The sequence below is a fragment of the Hetaerina americana genome, unplaced genomic scaffold (assembly GCF_022747635.1).
Source record: "Hetaerina americana unplaced genomic scaffold, ioHetAmer1.1.p SCAF_51, whole genome shotgun sequence".
Taxonomy (NCBI): Eukaryota; Metazoa; Arthropoda; class Insecta; order Odonata; family Calopterygidae; genus Hetaerina; species Hetaerina americana.
Genome location: NW_027287107.1, coordinates 1,228,076 through 1,247,562, shown reverse-complemented (window position 1 = coordinate 1,247,562; position 19,487 = coordinate 1,228,076). Strand labels below are relative to the sequence as shown.

Sequence of the window (19,487 nt, the reverse complement as noted above, 5' to 3'; positions counted from 1 at the left end):
TAGAGAGAAACGGCTGCAACGCACATCACCTAGGGAATTAATGGCATCATCAGGCAGTGAAAGCCTTCGATTTCCTTTCTTCTTTACTTTATTTTATCCTTTGAGTAACTAACCTATCCCAACACCTATTATCTGTTTTCGAAGGGCGTCCGCGTTTTTTTTCCTTTTCTTTTTTCCTTTCTTAGTTGACCTTTGTTTTATTTTTTGTCTAACATACTAGAGTTTTTTTTAGGGTTTGTAACTTTATTCTTTGTTTCCATGTTTAATTTACTAATGTTGAATGTGTCTTCCCCATAAATTTGACATTCGCATTTTTACATTGCGTTATATGACAGAACTTTGTTGTAACTTTTTGAATTTTTGAAAAATCCATCGGGTCCGTTACATACCGAGGCATGCTTATGTTTTTTTTACCTTATCCTTCTTTATACGAACGACTACACGCGAGAGATCAGCTAAGTGAGGTGGGTGCGATGCGGATTCCGTCCCCTTAAGCTGGGTCTGCGAGGCCATCCCCGGAATCTGAGTAAAGCTAACTTTTCGGAGACATAGCTCACCCAGGTTCCCCCTCCACTCGCACTCCAGACGACCTGGCCACCAATGCCTTCGACCATCGATAATGTTTTGTGTTGGATCAGATGCATGTGACGATAAAATATTGTTCTGCGTATTCCATAAATGTATACCTGACGTGCGGTCAGATTTTAAAGCCAATGCTGCACATTACTTGAGGTATTATCACCGCGTTGCACCAATTTAAAAATTCCAGTTCAACGGGTATATTTGAACTTCATTCACAGCCTCCATCTCCCAGCTTCAATAAGACAAAAACTAACATTTTCTGTTTTATATTTGAAGAAATGTGGGTCGCGGTAGTCCAGTGGGTAGGGCGTTGGACTGCTGACCGGGGGATCCCGGGTTCGATTCCCGGGCAAGGCACTCTGGGCACCTGCAGCTCCACCAGGTTTGTGATTTTTCGGGTACCAGATCTTCCTGGGAAACCATAACCGGCACAGGGAAAGGAACTGGCCCCCGTACCCTGATGTGTGAATTTTGCACACGCCGTATAGGACTTAGTACTGGGTGATCTCTACCATTATCTACTAAACCGACCTTCGGGTTGATTACTGTGTTTAAACTTTACTGTGTGGGGTAAGAGACTAATTCGCTACCTGTATATATCCCAGACTGCACGGGTACGACGGAGATTGGGCAGTATTAGAAAGAGGAATAGCCAGGCATTATCACCTGTGGTGTTCAACATATGTATGGAGCAAATGATTAATATTTCTATCTAATTGTCAAGTATGCCTGGACCTACCATAACCTATCTTCATCTAAGTTAATTCTCCTTTCTATGTCTGAGCTTGTTGGCCGAATTTATTGTCCTTATAGTCCTTCTACATGTTCCTTAAATATTAGAATATTTATGCTTAAAATGCTGCAATATTATTAAAATTATATTTATTATGCAAAATATTATTTTTCATCAATGTGGACAACATTCGTGGTATGGTGATTTTATTGCCGCTTCAATTCTCTTTGACTGAAGCAAAGAAATTATAAAATATCTGCAAAATTGCAATCTAGGGTTACGACGAGTATACCAAATCTCAGTAATCAAATCGGATGTTGGTTTGATAAATGAGACTGGAGTATAATTAGTACTAAACCTAACAATCTTTTGAAATAGGGATTTTGTAGAGAAAATGCCATCCACGACGGTATGTGAAAAAATAAGGTCAATAAGAGATGGATCATTTTGAACGGAAATGTAGAGGGGTCGCCGGTATAAAACATGCGCAAGAAGACGAAATTGCATTTTGTGCATGTTTCTTATTTTGTATCCGTCTATGTAAAAGATTCAATTGATGCTGGCGATGTACAGAGTTCAAACACTGCCACCTTTTAACCAATATCACGTGGTTTTCTGGCTCGAAATGATTGCCTCACTTTACGAATGTCCCTAGCCGATTCTACGTGCAATCTGCCTTTATTACTGATCTAAGAGTATATTGCGGTCACATCGAATGACGTATGGTAGCATTGAAGATAGGCATATGGTAACCATTCATCTGCCCAGCTGTCAGATCCAGTGAGATTTTACAAAACAATGAAAGGGATATTTCCCTGGGCTCATTGTAAGATCACGTGTTTCAAATGAATAAATATTATCATCCAGACCTTATCCGCAAGATGATGAACTTGGTTCGTTTCCCATGGGACAAAAGCTTTAACGCATACGTGTCGCACGTGCACACCACAACAGGTGACGGAAATCTTTGGCTAAGTTCCAAAATTTATTTCTTCACGTCGACAATTATAACATAGTTAGTGAAAATTCGTTTCCAAGATCCGGTGAAGTTTTCTCTGCTCAGGTGTTTGAGGCTCAGGAAGAGTTAATTACCTTGATAAATTTGTTTCAGCAACGAGGTCTTGCAAATTATTCGCACTCCAACATACATTGGTCGCTTGGATCATGTATAAAAAATTCGGGAAATAGATGCCAGAACTAGCATACTCAAGGACTCCTTCCCACGGACAATACGGGATAGCAACTACAGGGTTATAGATAGCAAAAATTCCACTCGCCACCCTCAGCGTCTAGGGAATAATTAGGTCCACTCAATTGCATACACTTTCACTGACCTAGTGTGTGTTGTTGTCAAAACACTTCCCGCATGACCGCATTAGAATGCCATTAAATGAATTAGTGCTCATAACAGCATTGCTTGAATGAAGGATCTCAGGCTTTCCCGGCGAATAGTATTCAGGAATTTTTCTCGGGTTTCCAACCGGGTCAGGTTTCGGAGTACCGACGTTTCGATGGCTGACTCTGCCATCGTCTTCAGGGTTGAAGTGCAGAGCATGGAATTGCCGGGTATTTATACATGTTGCGTGGGTCAGGTGTGGCCTGATTGGTCGGATGAGTTTCTTCGGCCCGCTCCGGTCAATCGGCCTTGTTCCCGTGTGTTTCTCATCTTTTTTAGTATCGGCTTCCAAATATTACTTATCTGGAAGCCGGTGTCTCGGTTTAAGTTGTTTTTCTCCAGTCGGATCTCTATTCCTTCTTTTACCACGCGGTCCCAATAACCGTTGGCATGACATAGCCTCTTTGTGGCTTCAAAGTCGATTCTATGGTCATGGGTGATACTGTGTTCGGCGACTGCCGACTTTTCCGGGTAGTGGAGTCGTATGCATCTCTGGTGTTCTTTTAGGCGTTTTTCAATTGTGCGGCCCGTCTCCCCGATGTAAACTTTGCCGCACTCGCAGGGAATTCGGTAGACTCCCGATGACTTCATTCCGCGTTTGTCTTTGGCCGTGACAAGGAAAGATTTTAGCTTCCCTTGTGGTCTGTGAATCGTTTCCACCTTGTGTTTTTTCAGTATTCTTGATATCTTGTGTGATACTGAAGATGTGAACGGGATGCATGCTCTGGCGATTGGCTTTTCTTCCTCCTCTCTCCTACCCTTAGGTCCCGCGAAGGCCCTTTTAAGGGCCAAATCGATTTCCCGAGGCTTGTAATTATTTTGCCGGAAGGTCTTCCTCAGATGTTGTAGTTCCGATTCAAGGTTTTCTTTGTCGGAGACTGCACTTGCCCGGTGTATGAGTGTGGATAGAACCCCCCTTTTTTGTGCCGGATGGTGATGACTGCTGCCGTTGAGATACAGGTCGGTGTGGGTTGGCTTCCTGTATACTTTGTGACCCAGGCTGCCGTCCTCCCTTCTTTCAATGAGAATATCGAGGAATGGTAGCTGTCTGTTTTCTTCCATTTCCATGGTGAACTGGATACTAGGATGTATGCCGTTCATGTGGCCGAGGAACTCGTGGAGGGTCTCCGGTCCATGTGGCCAAACGACGAAGGTGTCGTCCACGTATCGAAAAAAGTGTTTCGGTCGTAATGGAGCGGTTCTTAGTGCTCTCTCCTCAAAGTCCTCCATGTAAAAGTTGGCGATGGCTGGGGAGAGAGGAGAACCCATGGGGACCCCCTCCACCTGCTCGTAGAATTTCCCATTGTAGAGGAAGTACGTCGAGGTGAGGACATGGCGGAAGAGTTCGACAGTCTGCTGATCAAATTGTGCTTGAAGGAGTAGCAAGGTGTCCTTGACCGGTACTTTGGTAAATAGTGACACAACGTCGAAGCTCACTAAGATGTCTCGGTCTTCTAGGTGAATATTCTTCAGCGTCTGCACGAATTCAGCGGAGTTCTTGATGTGGTGTTCGCAAGATCCAACCAAGGGTGCCAAGACGCCTGTCAGATACCTTGCCAAGCCATACGTGGGAGCCCCTATGGCGCTCACAATTGGCCTTAGGGGAGCACCTTCCTTGTGAACTTTTGGCAGTCCGTATAATCTCGGAGGAACGGGCGCTTGTGGAATTAGGTTTCTGCTCGCCTCCGGCGTCTGCAACGTCTTCTTGATGAGGGCGGATGTCTTCCTTACTATAGCATCCGTGGGGTCACGGTTGATGGTTCGGTATGCTGGATCTTCCAGGAGCTTTTGAATTTTTTGGTGGCACTCGTCCGTGTTCAGCAAGACGGTTGCATTGCCTTTGTCTGCCGGCAGGATTGTGACGTCAGGATTCTTACGCAGGGAAATCAGAGCACGTCTTTCTCCCTTCGTGATGTTGGGTTTTGGTACCACGGCCCTTTTAAGGACCATTGATACTTCTCCCCTAACTTCTTCCGCTTCCTCCTGGGGGAGTTTGCGGATGGCTTGCTCAATACTCCCTACTATATCAAGGTAGGGAATGGATCTCGGAGTCGGAGCAAAGTTTAATCCTTTGGCAAGGACCAGGGAAGTTGATTCATCAATTTCCGTGCCGGTAAGGTTTATGACGAGTCGTTGACGATCGAGAGGAGGAACGGCTTCCTTTCCCATATCCAGTCGTTCGTACTTCTTTTTTTGCCTCTCTGTATTCCTGCGGAGCAGCCTTTCCCCTTGAGCTGCAGTGGTTCTGTCGATGAAATCCCAGTCAGTCGGAGAAAGACAGGCTGCCAATCGTAGGTGGATATCCAAGAGGCATTTTGCGTTGTCATCAAGGGCACTCCTATGGTGGTGTATCCGTTCTCGCAGTAAAGCGAGACTGGTTCGTCTCATGATGCGTCTGGCTGCCGGTGAATTCACTGGGGGTCGAAGGTTGACGAATCTAGGTATAACTTCTTTGTCCCTGCACCTCAGAAGGAATGCGAGGGAGCCAAGAAGTTTGGCTCTGTCCTTCCGTAGCTGCTCACATCGGCGAACGCAGCGATGAATTTCCTCCCCGTAGAGGTGAGTAATGAAGGATCTCAGGCTTTCCCGGCGAATAGTATTCAGGAATTTTTCTCGGGTTTCCAACCGGGTCAGGTTTCGGAGTACCGACGTTTCGATGGCTGACTCTGCCATCGTCTTCAGGGTTGAAGCATTGCTTGATCTGCTCTGTCCATATTTAAGTTTTCTTCCAACCCTCGTCCCTCCCTGCGGGGGGACCCTCCCACTACCTGCAGGGTTTGGGTCACATTCCCTACCTTTTTCTTTGGGGAGGAGAGCGCTTTATATTGCATGTTCACATGGGAGTGGAATTTCGCCTTCTTACTTTTCATATTTGTCTTGCGCGTTGTTGGATGGATTTCATGCTGCATCGTCATTGTTTGTTGGTTTATGGTATAGGAGTATATGTTTGCATGAGTGTTGGATGAAGGGATTTTTGCATGAGTTTGTTCGCCGCTGTGGGTGTAGTTTTGCATGTATGTGTTGATTTGGCATGTGGTATTGTTCCTTGTTACGGGTGGTGACCTAACACCCCCCGACACACGCCTTTACGGCGGTTTGCGGGGTATTATGTAGATTTGTTTGCCCTAACGTCAGATAAAATTGTAAGGGCTTAGTATAATGAGAATCTTTGGTAAATTCCGACGAAACGTTGCGCAGCGCCAAGCAATATGAAAATTGGTTAACATCAAATCTTCAAGGCTGTATTGAATACATAAACGTTGCTAGTTGGTTATACGGTGGATTTAAATAGACACAATCTTTCCGAAGTACGTAAAAGTAATTGGTGATAATTTTATCCACTGGTGATAATTTTATTATTGATTGAAATGTATTGAAATTTAGAAAGCGTTTAGCAAATCGAAAAAGTAACACCTGAGCTGCTGGGTTTTACGAGGGCGGTTCAATAAGTACCCGTGTCACAAATGAAGAAACCATATTTTCAAAAGCATTTTTTTATTTTTCAACGAAGTCCCCTTTTAGAAAGATACACTTCTCCCAACGTTCCGGCCATTATTTTAAACCCTCCAAAAAATACGATTTGTCGAACTCAAAAATACGCCTCTGTCACGGCGATAACTTCCTCGTTTGAGCTAAATTTTTTTCCCGCGAGCCATTTCTTCATGTTAGGGAATAAGAAAGAGTCGCAGGGAGCCAGATCGGGTGAATACGGGGGGTTCGGCAGAAATTCATAACGTAGTTCATGCAGTTTGGCGGCCAGTTCGAAGTTAACAGCCGGATCAGCTTTTTGTCCACCGTGAGCAATCGCGGCACCCATCGGGCCAACAATTTTTTCATCGCCAACTTATCATGTAAAATATTAATTGCCGTTCCGGTCGACATACCCACGGCCTCTGCTACTTCGCGCACTTTCGTTCGTCGATCAGCGAGAATCATGGCGTGGACTTTTGAATGATTTCCTCGGTAACCACGTCTGCCGGGCGTCCTGGTCGCTCAGATGTTCGCCCACGTTTAAATTCGTTGAACCAATATCTAACTGTGGCCATAGATGGCGAAGTGTCCCCATAAACAGCATCCAACTTTGCTTTTATCTCCTCGCATTTCTTCCCATCCAAAAACAAAAAGCGAATTACCGAACGATACTGCTCTTTTTCCATCTTAGCGAAAATCACGAAACACGTCTTACTCGAATGGCTGCCAAATCCAAACTAACCTTTAAATCAGTCTGAAATTTGTTTCACCGCCGTTTGATAGATGGCAGCACACGATGATAGCATAAACTTCCCTCAGGAACGCCCTTTGTCGTCAAACACGGGTACATATTGAACACCCCTCGTAGATGTATAAAAATAATAGCTGTTCACTCAAGTGAAGTTATCCGAGTAATAGTTGTGCCATCTGGCTCTTTCCCTAGCACCACATACTACCCCCCCACGGCCGACTTTACGATATTGCGTAGATGTATTCTCTACTACAATGAAATTAATGTACGAAGGAATTTTCAGTGGCAGGAGTCGTTGGATTTCTTGTAGGTAGGTATGTATTAAAATCAGCAGTTCATTCATGAAATTGATGACGTCTGAAAGAGGAACATAATCATATAGTTACGCAAATGATAATGTCAATATGAACGCACTTTCAAACCAAATGGTTGTAAGCAGTCACCGGATCGCCGAGAACTGGATAGAGAGAGGTGGAAAACCGTTCGTTACCTTGACAGTCAATGTCGGGCGGATATGGATTCCGACGGCAATAGGTTGCTCCGAGAGGCCGGTGTGCCTGCCAACCCCTGAATGCCAACGTGAGGAATATTTTTCCACCTTTTCTCAACACTCGGCGTGTCGATGAATGCCTACAATCTTTTGACAACGATGGTCGACGTTGCCAGGTTGGAGCTCACCTTTTAGAGACAATTTTTGGGGCAGTTATAAAAACATGTTCATCAAAAACATTATTTCGATCAGTCTTTCTCTTAAAAGGAAATGGAAATGGGCCAAATGATGGACATTTTGCGATTGATTTGCAATCGTAATATCGCACAGTCTTTGCTATTTTATCTAAATTCACCGGCTATTATATTTTATATAAATTTATTAAAATCCGGCTTATTATCTAAATTTTGCCGGCCAAGGTGGCGGCGGGGTAACATCCTCGCCTACCAACCCAGAGGTCGTGGGTTCGATTCCCGCCTATGTGGATTTTCCTCCATCTAGGGCTTGGTTGTATGTGATTGTCTTCAATGTAATGTCTGTAATGTATGGGTTAGGTGGAAGAAGGGACTATAGGTCTCAACCTCGCCCAATTAATTCGATAAATAAATAAATAAAAATAAATAAATAAATTTCTAACGTCAAATTTTCCGTTTTCTCACGGTGAAAATGTGGTTGGGAGAGGAATATTTGTAGAAATGGTAAATTGATTAAATACAGAGATATATCGCATCGACTGTTTAATTTTCTCACCGAAAGGTAGGTTTCCATGGCAATCAATTGGAATTAATAAGTTTAAGAACAGAAAATAAAAACTCCGCTTTCCAAAAAACAGTCTAATTTACGAGATGTAATTTACGTAGTTAAAATCAGACTGCGTCATAGCCAGTCGTTGCATCGTGGGGTGGAGGGCTTATTTACAACGGCAAAATGGCCCAAAACCTCGTCCAGTCGAAGGTGTTCATCGTGACTTATTTGGAGCGGCAAAGGTTCATACTGTAATGTTCTGTGCCATTTTAATCAAGGGACATAGTCGTAATAGAAATGTGAGACTGAAAAGATCCCATTCTACCTTTAGGTTCGTTTGCAGTTTGCAACTACTCAATCAATACCCCCGGTGTTAAAAAACCAACAGTCCAATGGATAGTATAAAAAATCTATATTTGGTTCTCAAACAAGATGAATTTTTACCAACTAATCCAAGATTTGACAGGTACTGTTCTATTTACACTCATGCAGAAAAATGTACTAAAAACGATCTTCCAAGACAATTTAGAAAATACCACCAGCTGCCACCGGCTTATTTAACCATATCATCGTTTCCTCGCTGCCATCTCAAGATGCTTTAAAAAAGATATGCTCCCCCAAGGTGCCTATTGAATTTTTTCGCAACTAAGTCCTCGTGCTGTCGGGAAGATTTTTACTCGTCGTACACTCATGCGGAAAAGCCCCAGTATATGAGTTATATTTTGTTTACATGCGATAAAATAAAATGCATAAAATACCCATTTTATATTGAATATAATTGTAAGCATATCGTAAGACATCTTGCTTGACAAAATCTTAATTACCGTCGTCACATCGTTACTACCTAACCTTCAGAAAATTTTGCGTGGTCTCAGTATCAAATTCAGAAACTAAAGACATTTTAATTGCTTACGGGAATCCTTTGATAAAAATGCAGCGGCAAGTAAACGTTAATTCAGTGCTTAGCAATAAAACGTCGGCTCGTACACGCCATCAACTTGGTTGCAGGTCAGCTCCGGTTCGCATCGGTGAAAAACAACCAGATTACCGAGCACCACTAGCATGCAGAGCCTGGTGTGCAACGGACCAAAGGCATGTGGATGCGGATTTAGAAGGTGCACAATGTCCTCTCGCCATTATCTCGATTGCTAACATTAAGTTTGTGGAAAGTTCCGAGGATTTTATGAAATTGAACCATTTTTCAAAAGTTTATATTGCTACCATACATAAAAATGTGCAGTTATCAGATGGAAAGAAACAAGTTTATTTGAAGTCTTCGCTCCAAGGTGATCTCTCTTCTCCGATATTCACTTTATCTGTGAATATGCGCTTAAGTACCCTCACTTCGAAATATAATAACCGCGTATTTAAAAAAATGTATATCGGGAGTTAAGTGGGGGTATTTCCCATTATGAGGGAGTATTCTGCACTTAGCAAGTTGGCGGCGTCTTCCAAGGTGACTTCCCACGTGGGATCACGATGCGTAGAGGATTGAACTGCCCTCCTACTGAGTTGACTTCGTAAGCAACTTGATGATTTTGTCAAATAATTTTGGAAGCGTTCGAAAAAGAGAATTAAATCTGGAGTTACTCCGACGGTAAATTATGTTATCGAATTTTCAAATGAAGAAACACGCCTTATCGAGGCTAGCAACCGTAGCCCCTGGATTTCAATGAATGATATGAAAGTCCAAAGTTCACCCACACAGCGGTCCCAAATCAAAAAGAAAACCAGACTAATATTCAAAGTCTGAACATCTCATTCATGGCCTTGAATATTTGACGGCAGTATAAGATCGGATACTATACATGAATGCAAATTTGATCCTAAAATGGGTATAAACACAAAATAGCTTAAATAGCACGTGAACTGCTTCGAATATTACTCGGTTAGTTTTAACTATATTTGTTTTAATCTACAGAATTTTTCGTTTAATAAATTCCCTTGATCTAAATTGCCCTTGATCTAAATTGCGCTTTAATGATGACATGTTTTCGTCGTCAAACCTTTGTGTTGTAACGAAGTACATAAAGTACATAAAGGAGGAAAAACCGGCCGAGGGGATTTCTTTAAAAGATTTCCTGCACCATAGGCTCTAAGATCCAGGAATCGATTACTACTTTGATCAAAAAGTTCCCGGAATAACCACCGTGTGGCGCTCCCATCGTTCTGATTTGAGTTCTGTTTTATTTGTTAAATTGGTACATCTGTTGTTGATATTCCCTTTAAATCTTAGTGTCATAACTTGACATTTGCAAAAGTTACGTAGCCAAGAGTACATCTATCTCTGTGTGTGTTGGCGATTTTTTACAATTGCAGAAATGGATTTAAATTTGCAACAACGAACTTGTATTAAATTTTGCGTAAAAAACGGATTTAGTGGCGCACGGACGTTGGAAATGTTGGAAAAGTGTTTCGGCAACGATTCTCTAACAAAAAACGGTCGTTTACCAGTGGCACGAGCGGTTCAGAAGTGGTCGTGAGTCAATCGAAGATGATGAACGCAGTGGCAGACCATCGACATCGAAAGTCGGTGAAAAAATTGATAAAGTAAAAGAAATGTTGGTCAATAACCGCAAATTAACCATCAGAGAAATAGCGGAGGACTTGAACATTGCCTATGGATCCGCCCAAGACATTGTGGTTAATGATTTGGGTTTCCGTCGTGTAGCAGCAAAGTTGGTGCCAAAAGACCTCAATTTCATGCAAAAAAGAGACCGTGTTGACGTCGCAAAAGACATGATTTGCGAGGCTGAATCCGATCCCACATTCATCAAAAGGATCATTACTGGAGACGAGACGTGGGTTTATGAGTACGACACGCAATCCAGACATCAGGCAAGTGAATGGCGTTCACCAAATGAGCCGAGACCAAAAAAACCACGTCGTTTTCAGTCAAAAAAGAAGGCAATGCTGACGGTTTTCATGGATTACAACGGTGTAGTGCATCATGAATTTTTGCCAGAAGGCCAGACAGTAAACAAAGAGTATTATTTGGGCGTTATGAGACGTTTGCGTGAAGCAATTCGCCGAAAGAGACCAGAAATGTGGGCAGAAAACTCGTGGATTTTGCACCATGATAACGCACCGTCGCACAGTGCTATCATTATTCGTAATTTTTTGACGAAAAATGCAACAAATACCATCCAACAGCCACCGAATTCACCTGATTTGGCTCCCTGTGACTTCTTTCTGTTCAATCGAGTTAAAAAACCATTACGGGGAACGCGTTTTAGCAGCCGAGAGGAAGTAATGGAAAAATCGCAGGAAGCACTGATGGACATACCGAAAACCGAATATAAAAAATGTTTCGAGGATTGGATCAAGCGCTGGCATAAGTGTGTTGCAGTCGATGGGGATTACTTTGAAGGGGACAATATAGATTTAGATGAATAAACTTGTATTTTTAATTTTCTGAATAAATTCCGGGAAATTTTTGATCAAGGTAGTATTAACATCTATTCATGTCATACAGTCTGTATGTAATAATCGTTACGATTATTACATACAGACTGTATGCACGAAGTAATTAAGAATGCATAAAGTAATGATAGTTTCAGGCATCCGACAAATGTATCCTTAATTTAAGGTTAATGTCGGTGATTTTGATCACCATCGAATATTTTGGTGCTTCTTGCCGAACTGAGCCGTTCCACGAGTTGTATCTGACCGCCTTGAATCGACTAGCCGCAGATGAAGGAAAAGATTTTCCAACCGCATATAAATTTTGACTCCAGGATATTTATATGGATGATATACGGAGGCGAAGAGTGGGTTAAAGTGAAGGCATCATTCCTCTTCCAGGAGTTTCCGTCGCGTGGGCCGGTCGCTTGCGTGGCAACAGTTTCGCCCCTTCTCCCGTAGGTTAGAGTGTTCGGCAAACCGAGGGAAATCATACGTCATGGGAGTTGCCTGCAATTGGACTATGTACTAGGTCGGCGTTTCCCAGTCTTTGCTGACCTGAGGATCAGTTATTTTAATTAAAATTATTTGCACCATAGTACACAAATTAAAAATTCACAACACCATTTGAACGAAAGAACAAGTGCACATGGCATGCGTAAGATTCCATTCAATGTGCCACGGCTGTAGGTCTAAGTCAAAGGATGGCGTTCATTCAATATTTTCTGGGGAAGGTAAAATTTTCCCCTTGTACCGGGCCACGGAAGTCATTTTGGGAACCACTGTTTTAAGTTAATAATTTATTTATTTATTTTAGAGGGAAGATTTTCTCCTCCGACAACCCTCTCACTAATTAATTGAGTGTCAAGTATTTGTAAGAAAATTCATTGCATTAACAGGTTGATGTTACAGGGGACGATATTTAAATCAAATCCTCATTTACGTGTCACATATTTGTTATTTGACAAGAGGTCCATAGTCACTTCTATCTCTTAAAATTCCTTTCGCATTTCCTTCCCAACCCGGTCGACAGTGGCCACGTTAAAATCTCTACCATGAGTGAAATTCAAATACCTCTTTACTCCAACCGTGAACCTTTAGTTATGTGAGATGATAAGTCTACGGATAAACTTAAAATACATAGCTAACAACAGAATGGTATTTGGCATTGCCGTGATGACTCAATGCCTCGTCTAACAGAGGTTTATATTTATTTTGGAGATGCAATACACAACTGTTTTTCTTTCCTCTATCTTCGTGGGAGCATGCAAATATTTGTTTGAAATGGTGATTATAGACAAGTTTCTTCTGTGGCATATAACTTTGCCGGAGGAGAATTTTCCTATCACCTAAGAACTAAATGATCGGTAAGGAACTGAATGGGAAATCCATCTGTAAAATATTTTCACCCAAAGGGTCCGTGTTCAGAACTACGAGGCATATGCGTAAGCATGTATGTGTGAGTATATATGTGTGTGTGTGTACGTGTTCCCTATTTTATTTTTGCGTTCTATTGTGCCATCCAAATGTTATATTGCTCTCTTGAATGCTTCTACACCATCGATATATATACGATATTTATAAATATATATATACATATCCATATATATATATATATATATATATATATATATATATATATATATATATATATATATTGATTACTTCTATATCTTCAGAGGAAGACGGATTGTTTCCGTCGAAATATCAAGAAATAACGTGTGAGTGTTCTTCTTTTTTTGTGTTTCTATATTGTGTGTTACTGTGTATTGTACTATTCGGCACTTCCGTGTTACGTCTACGAAAGCATATATATATATATATATATATATATATATATATATATATATATATATATATATATATATATATATATATATATATATATATATATGTACACACATACACACACAGACACGCATGTCTGACATGCTAGAAACGCTGGGCTGGGAACCTCTAGAATCTAGAAGAAAAGTAAGCAGACTTTGTGGAATGTTCCGAATTTTGAAGGGGGAGAAAGCTTGGGCAGATCTTAGGAAAGAGGCGGGGAACCCAAATTTTATAGGCAGAAATGATCACAAATTTAAGATAAAATGCCGGGCACAGAGAACAAATAAAAAAAAATTTTCTTTTCTAAATAGAACAATTGTTGAGTGGAACACTTTACCTGCAAAAATATTCGAGCCCTTTCCTAACAGAGTGTATACTTTTAAGAATAGATGTAAGGCATATATGTAATAATTTGATTGATGTGTGGTGTATGGTATTATATGTAATAGCTTAATTTTTTTTTTAATTTATCTTTTTTTTTCTTGCTGATAAATGGTTGTAAATAGGATGGGGATTCACTTGTTTTGTTAAAGAGATTTGTGTTTTGAAGTCTAGTTTTATGTATTATCTTTTGCAATTATTTGGGACTTGTGTGCCACCTGACAATGTCTATCAGCACATGTGTATTTTTAATAATAATAATAATTTACATATATATATATACATATATATATATATATATATATATATATATATATATATATATATATATATAAACCATAAACACAGTAATCAACCCGGAGGTCGGTTTAGTAGGTGATGGTAGAGATCAACCAGTACTAAGCGTGTGAAATTCACACATCAGGGTAGGGGGGCCAATTCCTTTCCCTGTGCCGGTTATGGTTTCCCAGGAAGACCTGGTACCCGAAAATTCACTTTAGCTTGGGTAGAGCTGCAGGTGTCCAGAGTGCCTTGCCGGGAATCGAACCCGGGACCCTCCGGTCAGCAGTCCAACGCTCTACCCACTGGACTACCGCGACCCACACACACATATATATATATACACGTTAGTGATATATGCTCGTAAATATATTTTTCTATGTTATTTTGGGCTTTACTTTATGAAGATTTTAAATTGATCCGCATTGATCCTTGTGGAATGTGATTAGAAAGCTTTACTATGTACTTCGCAAAATATCAAATAGAATTAGAAAGAATTAATATTATTTTCAATACATGTAGAAAATACAAATGTGTAGTCATTAAAATTTTTAACTATACCCATTTCCATTTGAATAAATATGCTAATCTCAAGTACCCATTTTCTGAATATATTCAAAATCTACCTTTCATGCAGAATAAACTCCGAAAGCCGTGGAAACACCACTTGAATGATAATGCCCCTAGTTTCACGTGGATCAGATAATTTGCATCTGACCATAAGTAAATCGCTTCTTTAGCCAGGACGGCTGAAGAACGTGTGTTATCAAGTACTATCCTATAAAGATCGAATGAAAGGCCTAAAAAATCATAAGAGTTCAACTTGTTTTCTTTCTTGTTTGGAATTACAGATCTAATAGCGTAAACGTAATGGGAATATTTACATGAGCGAATATTTGACGAATTTTACACTAGTGGACTTCATGGGAGGAGTTATTGCAAACTCCCATTAATTCACTGTTTAATCGACCAGTATCCATTTTTTATGTTACTATCAGATTGGTAATATGAGAATAAATAGAACCGTGTGTTAGGTTTATGGGAATTTTATTAGGATTCTTCCTTTTATTAGTACAAATATATATTATATATATGAGTACATGTGTTTGCAATACGTGTAGCAAATTGAAAAAGGCTTTAGCAAATTATTCGTTAGCTTACTCCTCGAGAGAAGACAATCACCTATTTCCATTGACCTATCCTTGGCCATAGATAATGGACTAATTGTAATTTTTACCACTAAGGAATCACTCAGGTGATTATCGTAATTGGCACAGTTAACACCACAAGAAAGTGTTGAAGAGTATTTCATTAAAATGACTTGGCAAACATGCCTGTTTAAAATTACCTTATTTTCATTGGTATCACGTATTCACTTATATTATTTATGTTTACACTAATAAATTAGGTGATCATGCTGGCAAAATATGAATATTTTATAATATTTTTCGCCATAAAATTACTTTTTTTGTGTGCTTTTATTGAGATTTTGCGTCTTCTTTTAGTGATCGTAATACCATGTTACACCGTTCTTCATTTGAAATACTCCCTTCCTTGGCATTTATAAATCAGAAATCTCGTTGGGTGTGCTTCGACCTTTAACTAACTGATCATTTGAAAAACATTGTCTTTCTGGGCGTAGAATATAGTACGCACGTTGGATTAGCTGTGATGGGTTGAAAACGGGGCTACGATTAAATGTTGCAGAAATTGTCCTCATGAATACCTCGACGGACTTTATCTGTTAAGTTGATGAAAATCATGAGAATGGTGTGACCTTACAAATGAAAAGTCATTTTATAGTTGAAAACCAATCTGACATAGCCTCTCCCTAATGAAGACAGTTCAGGAAGACTCGGCCAAGTCAGTCTTCAGAAGACAGGCCAGACTCGGCCTCGCGGCGTTCATAGTTCCAAGGCACGTCATGACCTTCCCGACATCCCGAGGGGAACGTCACAGGGCAGCGCAGCCAGCCCTTTTAGTTTCAATCCAGTATAACAGGTTTATATCCGCAGTGGCAACATTACAAACAAAGAAGCTGACCTAGTTTTCTTTCACCGTCTTTTGCACTTCAACTTGTCCTCTTCATCTCCGGACTTCCACTTCACAATGAGCAGTAAAAGTTAATTCTCTCCCTTTCCTTTTTCTTTAACTCGGGGTATTGATATAGATTCCACGACTGAGGCAAGCGGAGTACCACTTTCTGCCAACGGTTATATTTATTGTTAGGATTATTGGCACATAAATTCTTTAATGCAATAGGCGCTTTGGTATTTCCCTCTGTAACTTGGCCATAATTATTTTCTGGACACAATTCCGCCTATTTTATTCCTCTCTCTTTACATTGGATTTCTTTAAGTAAATAGTAATGGCCTTGTCCTCATCCCTCATGATAGAACTATATTACGCGAACGGTAATATACAATAAATCTCCTTTCTTGTCACTCCTTAACCCATAGTTAGAATGCTATTTCATATTAGTCTTCCACCTTTGGAACTTGGATGTATTTTAGTTTTTAACCTTTTCCTTAAGACATAAAATAATTCTAACATAATTTCATTCTATTTTCTGGGTTTATAATAGTCATTTTTCCTTTCTTGAAACTCTTTTAATCTAATTGTCGTCATTCACCTTTTTTTTGGGAATGTTTGCTATTAAACTCTATCATTAGGTCTTCGATTTTATTTCCGCCTCTACCTCATAACTTTGCGTGCTTTTTGCTTTATTTATCACCATTTACATTTGATCGCCCAATAATTTGACTCCAAAACTAAGGAGGATTAAGAAAACACCTTGGGTTAAGGGTTTTTCATTATGAGAGAATTACCTCATACAATAAGAATAAATCATTTTCCATTTCATTTGAAATATACGACGTATATTTTACAACTACAATTCGAGCAGTTTTCGTGGTAAGGTATTTAAATTTGTATTTAAACATATTCATAAGTTATTTAACCAAACCCATGTCTAATTTGAGAAATTGGATTTCAATATTCCTACTGTTTTCGTGTCTATTGTCTTTTGCCTTTTTAATATTAATTCAATATTATTCTTTATATCAATACTTCTAATCCATACTTTAACGGACTCTCCTGCAATATATTATCATCATCTTGACGGGTTGTTGATTTAAGAATTAGTTTGCAGGAGATCTTCAAACTTACCTTATTCCTGCAAACCCCTTCATTCCCTCATGGCTCCTTGCACCGGCATTTGCCTGCTTCTCATTCTTCATTCTGTCTTCCTCCTTATTTCTAGCCCTCTATATTTCAATGAAATAAATGAATTATTGCTATCGGTTCCACCTTAAATTATACTCGGAGAGAGATGTGTTACCATAATTCCAGAGTATTACTATTGTGTATGACACTAATAGAATTATGGACCAAGAATTGCCCGGGAAAGTAATTGCCCAACAAGCCTCCAAGAACATGCGGGAATACAGGCAGATTGTGGGAATACCTGAAGATTTTTAGGGCTTGCAAAAGGAGGAGAAAATATTTGAAAGAATGTATACCTTAAATGGTGATAATGAATCCTGCAAACAATATGAATTAATCATTTTCCATTTCACTTGAATTGTGCGGCGTTTATTGTAAAACTACAATTTTAAGAGTTTTCGAGGTAAATCATTTAAGTTTTTCTTTAGACATACCTGTACTCATCAGGTATTTAACCCAACTCATGTCTAATTTGTGCCCTTTCAATATTTTAAAAACTGACAAGGCCTACCGAGAAGCAAAATTTCTTTAAGGGGAATGGAGTAACATAGAACCTTATAGCTATGTTAATACGGCAAAAGTACCACTACTTCAAACATTTCTCTAATGGGTAATGTATAAATGCAAGATGAACATCGAAAAGTAATTATCTCTCCAGCAATATAAAAATTCTTCAATAATGAATATATTATCCAAATTAACCTCGCTAGTTAAATAAGCAGTTTATTAATGTGTTTGTGTATATATATATATATATATATATATATATATATATATATATATATATATATATACATACATACATACATATATACATACATATATGTGTGTATATATATAAATATATATGTATACAAATATATATATAAAATTTTTTTATATATATGTATATATATATATAAACATAAACACAGTAATCAACCCGATGGTCGGTTTGGTAGGTGATGGTAGAGTTCACCCAGTACTAAGCCCGACGGCGTGTGAAATTCACACATCGGGTAGGGGGGCCAGTTCCTTTCCCTGTGCCGGTTATGGTTTCCCAGGAAGACCTGGTACCCGAAAAATCACATAGCTTGGGTGGAGCTGCAGGTGCCCAGAGTGCCTTGCCTGGGAATCAATCCCGGGACCCTCCGGTCAGTAGTCCAACACTGGACTACTGACTGGAGGACTACCACGACCCACATATATATATATATATATATATATATATATATATATATATATATATATATATACATATAAATTTCTTCGATATGGAACGCTATTCGATGACGCACAAAAGTATAAAAACACAGATGTAGATTTTTAAAACATAGAATCACAAAGAAATGACACTCACATATGTGGTTTTGACGTTTTGTCGTTTCAACGGCTCGACCGTCGTCATCAGAATGGCGTTCTCGGGAAAGAGCGGAGAGGACATGTGCGGGTAAGGGGTGAGGGAAGGAGAGGTAAGAGACCCATAGAAAATGAACAAGGGGGTGGGAGGGGATATGTAGGCAGATATTGAATGCATTCCTTGGGCGTGGTTCAGCCCGGGGGGGTTTAAATGATTGGGACACCCAGATATGCGCTATCTCACGGGTTCTTACCTATATGATACTTGCAGATTTGGGAAGGGACCACAGGTCGGTTTGGTGGGTGATGGTAGCGGATGGTACTAACCCCGGCGGCTTGTGAAATGCACACATCAGGGTAGGCCGCCATTCCTTTGCGTGTGCCGGTTGTGGTTGCCTAGGAAGATCTGGTATCCGAAAAATAATACAGCTTGGGTTGAGCTTTATGTACCCAGTGAGGCTTGCCCAGGAATTGAACCCGGGCCCTCCGGTCAGTAGTCCGACACTCTACCCCTGCATTACCGCGACCCACATTATCACAACCTATCATACAACTTTAAATACAACAAGCCTCTCTTCATCTCGGTGTACTTCCTTTCACCCTTCATTCCGTCCAACATCCCTATGCTATTTCTACCCCTCCCTCGTTTTCCAAACATTATCCCCTCTATCACAGTCTTCAACATCCCATTGTCAATCTACTTACATGCTTTCATCCCTTTTTTCTGTCTCTTTAATATTTCTCCCAGCAATCCTCTCTCCTCCCCCACCATACCCAGCACCTCCCCATCGGTTTTCCTTTCTGTCCACTTGCAATTCTCCATCCTTCGTTGTACTTCCTTCTACCGAACTTTTTATTAACATTC

General features: G+C 40.1%; 1 protein-coding gene across 1 annotated transcript; it reads right to left on the bottom strand.

Annotated features, from left to right (window-relative positions):
• Positions 1 to 790: 790 nt before the first annotated feature.
• On the bottom strand, positions 791 to 17,298 carry LOC139694638 (uncharacterized). The gene is made up of 3 exons (XM_071593125.1): positions 17,228 to 17,298; positions 3,996 to 5,169; positions 791 to 814 (listed from the first exon to the last, which is right to left on the bottom strand). The coding sequence occupies exons 1-3, from the start codon at positions 17,296 to 17,298 to the stop codon at positions 791 to 793; spliced, it is 1,269 nt and encodes a 422-aa protein (XP_071449226.1).
• Between the last annotated feature and the right edge of the window lie 2,189 nt (positions 17,299 to 19,487).

Coding starts and splice junctions, on each gene's coding strand:
- LOC139694638 (XM_071593125.1), bottom strand. CDS start 17,298: ATGAAGAATGAGAAGCAGGCAAATGCCGGTGCAAGGAGCCATGAGGGA. Junction 5,170..17,227: donor AAGGGGTTTGCAGGAATAAG/GTAAGTTTGAAG, acceptor TCTGAGGTGCAG/GGACAAAGAAGTTATACCTA. Junction 815..3,995: donor ATGGGAAATTCTACGAGCAG/GTGGAGGGGGTC, acceptor GTCTTATTGAAG/CTGGGAGATGGAGGCTGTGA.